This window comes from Haliotis asinina, chromosome 6 (genome assembly GCF_037392515.1).
Source record: "Haliotis asinina isolate JCU_RB_2024 chromosome 6, JCU_Hal_asi_v2, whole genome shotgun sequence".
In the NCBI taxonomy this organism is placed as follows: Eukaryota; Metazoa; Mollusca; class Gastropoda; order Lepetellida; family Haliotidae; genus Haliotis; species Haliotis asinina.
In genome coordinates, this window is record NC_090285.1 from 49,119,441 (window position 1) to 49,131,959 (window position 12,519).

Below are 12,519 nucleotides of genomic sequence, written 5' to 3' on the forward strand. Positions count from 1 at the left end.
TCGACTAAATGAAAGCTAATACTTTATTACACACAAGAAGATCATTATCCTGGAATGATAATGTAACAAGAACACAATGTTTGGTGTGAAGTGTCAATCGACACAGATGAATAATCATTTAGTTTTCTTTCACAAAATCAGTAAAATGATAAAAACATTTGAAGTTGGAGTGGGTATAAAATCGCAAACATGGTACCCTTGAAGTAACGAAAAAATATATAATTTTATTACTGCATTGATAACAACGGGTGTAAATCCCTGACAAGAATAATAAGATATTAAAACATTTAGATATATAATTCAAACACTTAAACAGTATGTTGGTCAGAATTGAATAGGACGCAAAACGCACTATTCAATTTACGAATCCATCCATCAGTTTTACGCAAATTTGGATGAAAAGTGTTTAAATAAATGTCGTGTAGAGATTGGAAAGAGAGTTATTTCCCTTTAAAGTGAGTGCTACGTATTTCCTAACAGCAAGGCCACTGCAGGTAATTCTGCTGATATACAATTCGGGTTTAGTCTCCTTAGTTTCACAATACGTCGGATATATTTCGAACGACTTCTGTGCTTTCAAGACATCAGTTGTAATTGCGCCGGAACAGAAAGTGGCAATGACATCGGTAACAGAATACCAAGTGGCAAAGACAGTGGCAATGACACAGGTGACAGAATACCAAGTAGCAATGACCGTGGCAATGACACCTGTGACACATGTGACAGAATACCAAGTAGCAAAGTTACTTCGATAGTTAGAAGATCCCAATGGTGTTTCTGTACTCCAACCTATAATCTGATCTAGACTCGATTATATATGCAGACCTCAGCAATAAACCTGGTGAGTGCGGCGTTAATGAAAACATAGACAAAGAAAAGAAAATATTTTGTCTTGCCACTTAAGGCTTAAACATATGCGTTAACATCAATAAATGTCTTAACCAACACCATAAGTATGTTATGTAATGGGTTTTTTGGTAGAAAACACAAAAACAAATAGCCATGATTATACAGTTAAGGCGAAAACGGGTTTTCCAAATAGATTGCATATAAATTCCAGTCTATTTACACAGAAAGAGTATCATACATATGGGACACTTTACACAATGTCAACTGTTCTCCTAAGAAAGGTTAAAATAACAGATTAGAAGAACATTAGTAAGTCAGTTCAAATCGGCATCAATGGATTATGACCATTCCTGTCTTTGCACAGGAGGTACAGGAGGTAGCGAACATGAAACAAACATAAAATGGTACATAGAGTGAAGACGTATTTGATACGGATATGCTAATTGTGTTTTAGTTTGGAGTGTTACAGCGAGTCTTTTCAATCTGGTAACGGTTTGTAACCTTGAGGTTCTGTGGTTTTGTCTGAATGAGGTGAAACTGTCCTTAAATTTAAGTCGAATTTTAAACGAATAGATAACATGAAAAGGCAAAAAAGTAAGTATGATCGAATGTCGAATACAACAAAAAATGCTTTGTGTCATTATGTTATAAATTACTTCATCTTGCAGATAGACGAACGTCTTCGGTTTCCCAAATGTTCATTAGCTGAGTTAAAACTTCATTTGCTGGCAAACTAAATGTCGTATCTGTTTGTTTCCAGTAATGTGTACAAGTGTTTTATCCATATCGAATTTCTCTTGAGCAAAGGAAATACACACGCTTTCGAGATTCGATACACGTTATATAATAAACATGCAGGGGAATAATGTACTGTTATAATTCCGTCCTAACGGTTAAAACAAAGAGGAAACGCATTACACCAATCCAAGGTAACATACATTTCTCTATCTGACTGGCCCATGATTTGTAGTCTTAGGTCAGTTGCTGCACACATGATATGTATAACCTCTTATAGGGCATGCATTGTAAGGCAGAATGCGGACATAAATCATAGAGAAACGTTCTCATTTTACTAACAGCGTCCACAATATGGGCGTATGTCTCCTCGCTTGATCACGTAATATTTAGCACCGTTCTTGCGTCATCATCTTGCTTCTCTGTCGATGGTTTCTTAGTCACCTGTGGTGGTTGTTCAGGCTTCAAGTACAGCTGGACCAAACCCCTCTTTCCAATCTTCTCCAAAATCTCCCCTACAATCTCTGAAACAAATGAACTGTTCATAAGTTTTCCTTTCAAAGATGACATGAATTACCAAAGTAAGTTCCAACAATGTGACTCGGTACATTCTTAAAGGCAATTCAAATTGATCAGTGATGATCGAACTAAATTATGAATGATCATTAACTGTTCCAGTACATCACAAATATTGATCATACCCATGGGATCATTTCGTCTTCCTTTGTTAAGTTCCCTTAACACTGCAAGTTCAAGAAATCTGTCTGGATACACTTTCAGCAGTTCCTCTTCAATCTCAGAAAAGCACAGAAACGTCTTCAGTGTTTGTCTCTCCTCGTTGCATAGTTCTTTGGACATTGACATCAGAATTGATGGATTAATCAAAATCGGCTGGGGTGCTGAGAAGAAACAAAATAGCACTTTAGCATAAATGTTCTTGCCTGAAAGTCGTTCAAGTAGATTAAGTTATTCGGTAAAAGATTTATGTGTAGATGCACACATGTGTTTCATTTTCAGAAAATCAATAGGCATACCTGGATGTATCATTCTGACCACTTGCATTCCTATTATTTCCAGCTTGTGTGTCTTTCCCTGTTGGTCTTGTTTGATGGCGTCGTTCCTCACCTGTTCCTGGCTTGCCAAGATGTCCTGCAGGAAAGGTGGAGATGCACCAGCTATGCTAATGAATGCCTGCAAATTTGCATTCACTTCTGCCTGTTCCTCTACCTGCTCTGACAACATCATGATAATATCCTGCATTTTCCTGTGTCTCTCTTCGTGTGCTATGGCTTCAAGTGTAGTCTTTGCATCAAGCAGTTTGTTCAGCAAAGCTCTATCCAAAGATGAGCAGCATTCCATGACTTGTGACAGAAGTTTTCTATACAAAGCTGATGCGCTGGACAGTTTCAGTGTCCCAAACTTACCATTGGTGTGTGGCACGTATTCCCTTGGCTTCATCATCTTCATCACGGACATTGCCCTGTAAAACATGTCTCTATAGAGTTCATATTTTTGATGAAGTTGCCGTGCGTTTAGCGCTCCATCATTTTGTAGAATCTGGTCCACGGTTGAGTCTTCTTCCTTTCTATCAAGTTTATCCTGGAGATCAATCATCTGCTCATCTCTGTCTGCAAGCTGTGTTTTGAGACTCTGTTCTTGCTCCAACAAGTGCTTCAACTCACGATATATGGGTTTGTGTTCATGTTCTGTTGTGGGAGAAATTTCTATAAAGAGACAAAAAGATGAATGTTTGCAAAATGTCCGTGGCAGTGTTATCTTTGACGGCCTGCAACCATGACAGAGGAAATATGTAATCCGTCTACAAATGCTAGCAGGTCACTTACTGGAAATATCGCGATTTACCTTTTACTTTCATATTATCTGATTCACAGACTATTGCACTATTTTTACATTGTTTCTTCAAGAAGTATGTCAGTACATTTCATACCAGATAGGGACAACTCTGAACCGTGTATCTGGACGTGGACGGACAAATGGACAAACGAGGCCTCCTGGTACGAGTAGATGTGAATGAAGCTCTTGACATCCTCCTTTGGGACCATGAACGTAAACAAGAGACTTGTCGCTGGTTCAAGACCTCGAATGAAGACTTCAGTGATAGGTACGCAGAGGATGCGTGCAACGTCAACCCTCAGGTGTTCCTTGTCTGCATGTTTGAGTTCATCTATGTCGCCTTCTACATGGAACTTGACATAAGTGTATCCGTTTTCTGAAAACGTGAAAGATTAGAGGTACTGCCGTCAAATGCATATATCGTTATATTTTGGGTAATGTCCGAGTAACGCTACGTTCCTTAAAATAATGGAGCCGAATCCACTGAGGAGCCCAGGCACGTAATGTTTAAGGAATGGAAAATTATGAGGATATTGACCTTCTTAAATTACATTCAAAATATTGGGAATATTTTGTTATCAACAATAAATGTCAAAATGACAAAATGAAGTACTCAATTTGGCTCTGGTACACACTGTTCCATTCCTGGAGGGTAATGGAGAGAGCAGAATGAAATGACGTCATAATGCAATTAAACTAAAACAAGTCAGATTAGTACGTAACAACGTAGTAATGAATTTTAGGAATTTGTGAGTGATATTTGTTTTTGGAAACGGCAAATATATCAAGTGAATGGCTGCCTCATAGCACACGACGAATGTTTTACCTGGTTTTTCGGCTGGAAGGAAAAAATGGATTGGCTTCTTATGACATTCCAGACAAAACTGGCGAATCTTTTCGGTGAGGTCTCTTCTTTTGGTGCGCCATATCAAAGCTTGCAGAAAATGTAGATTGTATGCATCGATTTTTCTGGTTTTTCTCAATATTTCAAAGAACTTCAATGGGTCAGTTATTTTTTCAATCACTGCATCCCCGAAGCCATTTTCGCCTGGGAAGATAAAGCATAAAAGACGTACAGGTTTTTAAAAGCAGAACGGGAAATATCCACTCGTATGTATTTTACTCCGTTTGGTCAGTTTCCTCTAAAGCTAGCGTGACGATAAAAGATACTAACGTTAAAGACAATGCAGGATATCATGTACAAAAACACGAAATCGCGAGAACACGAGAATGCGACATTTCCTTTTCTCGCGATCTCGCATTCTCGCACTTTTGACATTTTGAGCTTGTTTCCAAAGGTCGAGATCGCGAGAATGCGAGATCGCGAGAATGTCCCTTACAGTATTCCATATGTACCCTGTACCATGTCATGGATCTTGGATATAACCATTATGAATACAACAGCAACTAACATACCACACATTAAGTACTTCATTGTCTTCATTTCGTCTTCGCCAATTTCCTCTGAAAGCCCAGCCAAAAAGTTTTTCAGTTCCCAATCATCAGACAAATCACTGTACTTGAGGATTCTCCTTTCCTTGACAGGTTGTGAATGTACTATACCTGCATCCAAAAATGACAGTTGTAAACTTTGACGGAGTTTCCAGATTGTCCATTTCACATTTGATATCTATATATTAACATAAACCCACAGTCATTATCTTAAAAAGTAACTGATACTCGAAGAAAAAAAAAGAAACATAACATATCTAAACAACAAGAAGACAAATTCTTCAATATCCACCGCGTCATGGAAACTCGTCATGAATATGTCTACAAGTTATGTTAAATGTTCCGGAGAGTAAATAGAAAAGTGGAAGGAGAGAATTGATAGTTTTTTTTAAAGTTTTGCTACAGAAAGGAGCACTACCATCATTTTCAGTCTAAGTCGAACACGTTGGTATGGAAATGCCAAAAATATTTTATTCAGAAATTCAAAAACTACCAAAACATCCACTTAGCAAAATATTACACCACCTGTACATAACCTCCAACAAAAATGACTGATTGTTCCTACTGTTTGTGTATACCACTAGACCTATCGATGTGCCAAGTCTGGTGAAGAAATAAAGAACGGTTTTTGAGCTCTACTCAGGAAAAGAGCATTACCACCGATTTTGGTTGTAGCACCATTGTACCTCCCAGAACTTTGTCTAGATATACTCTTCCGGAAAAGTAGGGGAACCCTAACTTTGAAATCTGATAGAAAGAAAATTCATTGAGGAACGTTACAACGACATTCATCTTGTGCATGCAGCATCATTTCACGTTATCACCACACGCAAACACAATGCATGGGAAGCACGTGCACAACGTGGGGCCTCCTACACGTGCATGGGGTGTCATTATGCATCTTGACGGTTTTCAGGCAGGTCGATAAATCACAGCAGACCATTTCTTCCGATAATTTTGATAATTTTCTCGTATCTGTGCATGGTCAGGGTTTTCAGGATCAAATTCTAGTCCAGTCACCTAACAAGGGGGATAACTGAACGAACAACTTTGTTTTGAATGAAAAATCCATGCGGTGATGCATTCTCAAAACAACCTTTATTATTGTATCAACACTGATTCAATCCCACATATCACCCAATTTCGACAATCGAACATTGCAAGTACAGTTCCCCTACTTCTTTTGAAGCGTATATGTCTCAAGTCTAAATATAGAACACACCACTGTCCTTTACCGAATGTCAAAAGAAACAATGTCCTACACCCCCAAACACGTAGCACGGGATGCATACATACACACGCACACGCACACGCACACGCACACGCACACGCACACGCACACACACACATACATACATACATACATACATACATACACAGACTAAAGATCTACTTGCCTGTGGTGTTTTTGTTTCATGCGCTGCTATACAACTGCAAAAATGCCGATGCGTTTCATATTAAGTAACTCAGACACGTGTTGCTTACCCGGCATCGCTCTGTCTATGGCTTCTTCTGTGTTCCTGATTCTTTCCGGGTCCGGAAGTGTTTCTGCTTCCAGTATTTTCAGAGCTAGCGGGCGCAGGTTTTCATCGTCCTTTCCCATTATCACTTCTACAAGTACTGCTACCCTGTCCTTCTCCTCTGTCTCCGTGATTTTAGTGACGTCAGAATTAGATATGATGCGGGCGTCAGCAAGTTTGTTGACAAGTTGGTCACATTCAACACGAGCGTGTGTAGTATCCATGAGCTGTTGTATGATCTGTAAGCGCTTTTCCTCCTGTGTCATGTTTCTATAGGAACGTTAGGTTCACTTCCTCATAGGAAGGATACAGATAGCGGCACTGAAATGTTAAAAATATCCTTACGACAATACGCAGCCCGAGTGAGTGAGCAAATATTCCAGCTAAATTACTGTAATGGTGATCTGTAGATAATCGTGTCTGATCAGACAATCCTGTGATCAGAATCATGAGCATCGATCTACGCAATTGGGATACGATGACACGTGTCAACCAAGTTGGCGAGTCTGACCACCCGATCCCATGTCTTGTCCGTTTGGCTCAAAAGCGGACAGATGAATTGCAATCTAACTAATAAATAATTTAAATAATCAATGAAACGCTGATCATAATGAAAACATCATACCAACTCTGTGAGGCGTTTACAGAATGTTTGTCCTAAAAGTGAAAATGTTGCTTAACAATCTATCATTGAAATATTGACACAGTTAACAATTTGTTACGCGGGAGGAGTGCAGAGAAGGGGACAGCCAGGTGTGCGAGAAAGGATGGAGACTTCACAGCATTGGTTTTCACAGCACTGGTAAATGAATAAATAAACTTGTCTGCTTTTGAGCACATGCTTCTCGAACAGATGACTGTCCCTTTCTCTGCACTCATACCTCGTAACAAACAGTAAACTTCGTTAATATTTTATTGATAGTTTGATAAAAAGATTTTTTATTTCATAGTTGCAGTTAGAGGCAAACTAAACGTTAGTAACTAATTCAGACAGCATTGCATTTACACGATATGCCAGTATGGCAAGGTGCAATGTGGTTCATTACATATACACACACACACACACACATTCAAACGTATAAGAAGAGTTACATTGTCGTTCATTACATGTATGTACATACACACACATCTACACATATCAGACGAGATACAAAATGATTCATTACCATATATACATACACACACATTCAAAAGTATCAGACAAAGTACGTCGTGGGTCATCAAAAGTATCAGACAAGGTACGTCGTGGGTCATCAAAAGTACCAGCTATGGAGTTTCATTGTCTTAACCAATGTCTTTCCAAAACAATACATTGAAATTATCGAGGTTAACGAATACAGTACAACATAAATATAGGTCAGAAATACATATTAACACAAACGTGATACAAATGTTTAGTGACAATCAAACCATGCTGCTGCGCACATGTTTCGTCGTCCCGCCAGTTATTGCTCAATGTCAGTTGTAAGTTCGTGCTTTGATTATGGAATGATATCCAAATATAGTCTCTAACGATACACATGCGCAGTAGAAGCATGTCTACTTTAACATAGTTCTCAGGTTTGGGTTTATCATTTAGAACATGTAAATATAATAACATCTGAACTAAACCTGCTTAATGACTTGACGATCGTTATAGGCATGACCAATTGGTCTATTGTCTATTGACAAGGTGTACAGGAAAGTCATCATGACCTCTCCATCTTAATACCTTAACTCATATTCTTTTTAACCTGCAACAATTGCCACTTTGTCTGCAAAAGACATGTCTGCTTGTGCTTTTTAGTGTCAGTGGTTTGTTGTGCGATATTACTTCAGAAGACACCCAACCTGATGACAAATTCACACATTCACAGGTACATGACAACCGCATATGGCTTCAGACTATGTTTCAAGTTTGACATCGATTATTAACTTTGAAATTAAGTTAACTGAAACATATAAAAACGTGTTTTACCTGTGACAGAATTTAGGTCCATATGTTTTCCAGAAAGTTCGAAGAAAAGATGACAGAGGAGGAGAAGGACAAGGGGTGTACTCAACGCGCCATGGCAAATGCACAAACAGCGTGACGTCACAGCATTTCCTAGAACTGTATCTACAGTAAAGCTACCCGGAATAGGACTGCCTGAACGGGTATCTGTGTTGTTTGCGTGTACCTATTGATTTTACTACCATTCATGTATAAGCTCAAGTTACCGCTAACAGTGTCGAGTGACGGTTGCACGAGAACTGTAGTTGGTGTAGAGCGAGTGTAATGTAGAATCAATACACACTAACGTGACATGGTGACATCTCCATGGTACACCCCAGACAGTTCACTACAAGTATATCAGTATACTTCTGCCATACCCCCTTCGCTGGGAATTGCCACTAGCCTGTTATGTAAGGCTGGGACGGATAACATGGATACCCAGTACAGGTGGCTAATGAGATGGACCCGAACACCGTCTTCATACCAGGACCTGTTGTGATTTTATGACCAATAGATTAAACAATGTTATATGTTATTATTTCATGATTAAAGAATCGTCTTAAAAGTACAGTGTTCGTAGTCGAATTCTAATCCGTATGGTCTTAGATTTAGACATACTTACAGTCACTTCTTCCGAATCATATACATGGTTTAGATATTTAAAAACTAAACAAAATATAGCCTCTGAGATGAAGAATATAATGTTATTTCTTACAGATTTGATGTCAGGAATTAACATAACTAGTATCCGGGTAAGGTAGGGTAATAGAGGGTGGTGTACCCGGGTAGAAAATCGGACCCGTCCAAGGCCAACTATTATGACATCAGTTTTTAAATGGACAATTTTCCTTTTACGTCGAGTGACATTCCAGTAGATCCAGTTTCACGGTCTACTTTAAAGATGAGCTGGATCTTTCTTTGATCAGCGTTAAAAATTGCTAGTACTGTACCGTCTGGGACCCGTGAAGATCAGGGTTACGATAACAGTCTTCAGCCGCCTTTCTTAAGAGGCGACTGACGTGATTGGGGGGTCAGGCTCAGACATGGTTGACACTTGTCTTTGTATCCCCATAGCGTAGATTGATGCACATGCTGCTTATCACCGGATTGTCTGGTCCAGACTTGATTATTTTCAGATTGCTGCCATATAGCAGGAATATCGCCGATAAACAGCAAACCAAATTCCTTCAAGTCGGAGTACCATTTCTGCAGACGGGTTTCGCGGTCTACTAAAATAACGTCCTGCAGACGGGTTTCGCGTTCTACTAAAATACCTAGCTGGGACTTTCTGTGATCAAGGTTAGCATTTTCTCGGTCTCACTACAGCCTTTTAAACGTTTATGGAGCACATGCGAATGCCATTAAGTCAGGCGCATCTATGGCCATACAATTCATTATTTTCATTTGTACCATACATTCCTATGCTTATTAGGGCTGGGATAATCTACAACAGGGATAGGTCACTCGTTTGCTTTCTTTACCATTTGTACTAATTAACGTCTGCTTCGTCATGCTCGAACGCACACATTGACTTGGCTCGTTCCCAGTGCAACTTCAGTTGTGTTTTTACCAGGAAGACTATATAGAGAGGGAGAAGAAAGTCTCAAAAGCCTCTAAACGTGTGCCTCGGGTCGTTACGTAACCAGTGTAGCCAATATGGCAGCAGCGTAGTAATTAAAATTGAGCCCGGTTTATTTTCAACAGCTGATTAAATTAGTGTTGTAACAACTGATATCCTACATGTAGAAGATAAGTCAACTATTTTGTAACTTCAGTTTAAGTCAAATAATTGGTATTAGTGTCCGTTTTAGGACTAGATTTGTAGTAAAGTTTCAAATCGGTATGTTATAGCTCACTATTCTATTCTCGATCACCGCCAGGATAGACTAAATTGTGCAGATAAAAACTTCCTTCACACCTTCGTTATTTTTTTTACATAAAAGAAAACATACCTTTAGCAAAACGATCATTGCAAGTAATAGTGATAGTATTATGACTTTAACAAATTGTTAGGGTGAAATTGCCCTGTTCTGATCCGCCATTGAAATGCTACACGCCGTTTTTTTGAGTGTTTCTAGTTATCTCTTCAAAAACATCTTTCACGTACACCTTTAATTCTAATGAGGTGAAAGGTGTTTCCAAGTAATCGTGATAGTTTCATAATCTGAAAAAGAATGTTAGGGTGTATTTGAGGTATGTGAAAAATATGACACATCGCCGAACTGATCTGATCCGCCATTGATGCTTGTGGGTTATAGCTCTGTAACTTCTTTCTTTCTTGCTGATCTTATTTTTTGGCAAAACTGGAAAGGTGTTTTCAACGCTTTGTGACAGTTTTACACTTTCTTTTTTTTTTGTGGGGTGAGTGACAGTGTCAGTTAACATTTAGTTGATGTCCTTGCCATTCCCCAAATGCAATAAGATCTGAATTAATTATTAATGTAAACAAAAATGTCTCAAAGAAGATTTTTTATAAAGGAAGCTGATGTTAACACATGTGTTCTAGCGATAGTATATTCCCCTCATAAGAATTAAAGGTGTATGTGAAAGATGTTTTGAGGAAACAACTAGGAATACTCAAACAACGGTGTGTAGCATTTCAATGGCGGATCTGAACAGATCGGCGATATGTCATAATTTTCACACACCTCAAATACACCTTAACATTCTTTTTAAGATTATGAAACTATCACTATTACTTGCAAACACATTTCACCTGACAGCATATTACCCTCATAAGCATGAAAGGTGTGTGTGAACGATGTTTTTGAAGAAATAAGCTAGAAACACTCAAACAACGCCGTGCAGCATTTCAGTGGCGGATCAGAACATATCGGCGATTTCATATTTCCCACACACCTCAAATAAACCCGTCATACGCGTTTTAAAATATGAAGCGCCAACGAATTGGTCATCATATTTTCATCTTTCTTCGAACATAACGTCATGACTATTTGTTATTGATCCTTGAATGTAACCGCGTATGGTATGGATTTACTTCTTTATTCATTCTCTTCCCACAGATATATATATATATATATATATAACTTTATTTCTCATGTGCATATATATATATATATATATATAAAACTTTATTTCTCATGTGCATTGGCAGTAGCTATAGTGGTATGCTCCCAAAATAGCAAATTCCCTACTTTCTGTAATGGTATATTTGCAATACAGCGCAACGATTCTGGAATACCTCTTGCCCCTTCATCATCTGAATGACAATGTACGAATGCATACTCATGGTAGGTATAGTTCTGAAAAGTCGAAACTACTGACACAGATTTCTTATGAATATGGAAAATGGCTTTTGTCATTTTATACATTCAATTCATTATCATGCAGACCCGTGTAGGTCCGGGGTAAAATAGGCCTTCAGCAACCCATGCTTGCCATAAAAGGCGACTAACGGGATGACTTGGTTGACATATGTCATCGGTTCCCAATTACGCAGATCGATGCTCATGTTGTGGATCACTGGATTGTCTGGTCCAGACTCGATTATTTACAGACCGCAGCCATATAGCTGGAATATTTCTGAGTGCGGCGTAAAACTAACCTCACTCATTCACTATCATGCAAGCTCAGCAATGAAACTCACGATCTCCTAAAGACAGTCACGATGTTCACGACTGAATCTGATTCAGTTATTGCATCCCCACATCTCTTGCTCGAACAGCCTAAATATTTGAACAGAGAAGACTTGGCATAGCAGTGTAAACTACTTCACTGCAATGTGTTCTGTGTACAAATACTGAATCGAAAACTTGTTAATTTGTTGTTACCGGTTTGAAATAAGTTCCGTAAGATCCAGAAAGGCGTTATCTGATTGGCTGTTGGTTTCATCAGGAAGACTATATACAGATTATCCCTGGTTTCATGTACAAAATTCTGTTGGTTTGGTCACGGTTGGCAAAAATACGTGATCTGAAATGAGATTTTCCCAGATCTTTTCAGAGAATGCGAAGATATGGTGTGTTTGTTTAAAAGCGATCGGACATTCAATCCAGGCTAGTGTAACTTGCAGACATTGTGATGAGAGATTTGAATTGCAATGTTGATGTGAGGAAAGATACGAATCTGGTAGGTATAATCAAGTGACTGATATTAACAACAATTCACACTATC

At 38.7% G+C, this 12,519-nt stretch overlaps 1 protein-coding gene across 1 annotated transcript; it reads right to left on the minus strand.

Moving 5' to 3' along the window:
• Nucleotides 1-8,493, minus strand: LOC137287380 (uncharacterized). Its single transcript, XM_067819637.1, has 8 exons — nt 8,368-8,493; nt 6,376-6,731; nt 4,855-5,001; nt 4,265-4,486; nt 3,533-3,814; nt 2,619-3,308; nt 2,286-2,483; nt 1-2,108 (listed from the first exon to the last, which is right to left on the minus strand). Exons 2-8 carry the CDS (start codon nt 6,674-6,676, stop codon nt 1,963-1,965), a joined length of 1,986 nt encoding a protein of 661 aa, XP_067675738.1. The 5' UTR covers nt 6,677-6,731; nt 8,368-8,493; the 3' UTR covers nt 1-1,962.
• Nucleotides 8,494-12,519: the final 4,026 nt, after the last annotated feature.

Bases quoted from the DNA above. Each gene is read 5' to 3' on its own strand.
- LOC137287380 (XM_067819637.1), bottom strand. From the start codon at position 6,676: ATGACACAGGAGGAAAAGCGCTTACAGATCATACAACAGCTCATGGAT. The intron at 3,815-4,264 runs GTAAAACATTCG...TCACGTTTTCAG, and splicing joins CCTTCCAGCCGAAAAACCAG to AAAACGGATACACTTATGTC. The intron at 2,109-2,285 runs GTATGATCAATA...CATTTGTTTCAG, and splicing joins AAGACGAAATGATCCCATGG to AGATTGTAGGGGAGATTTTG.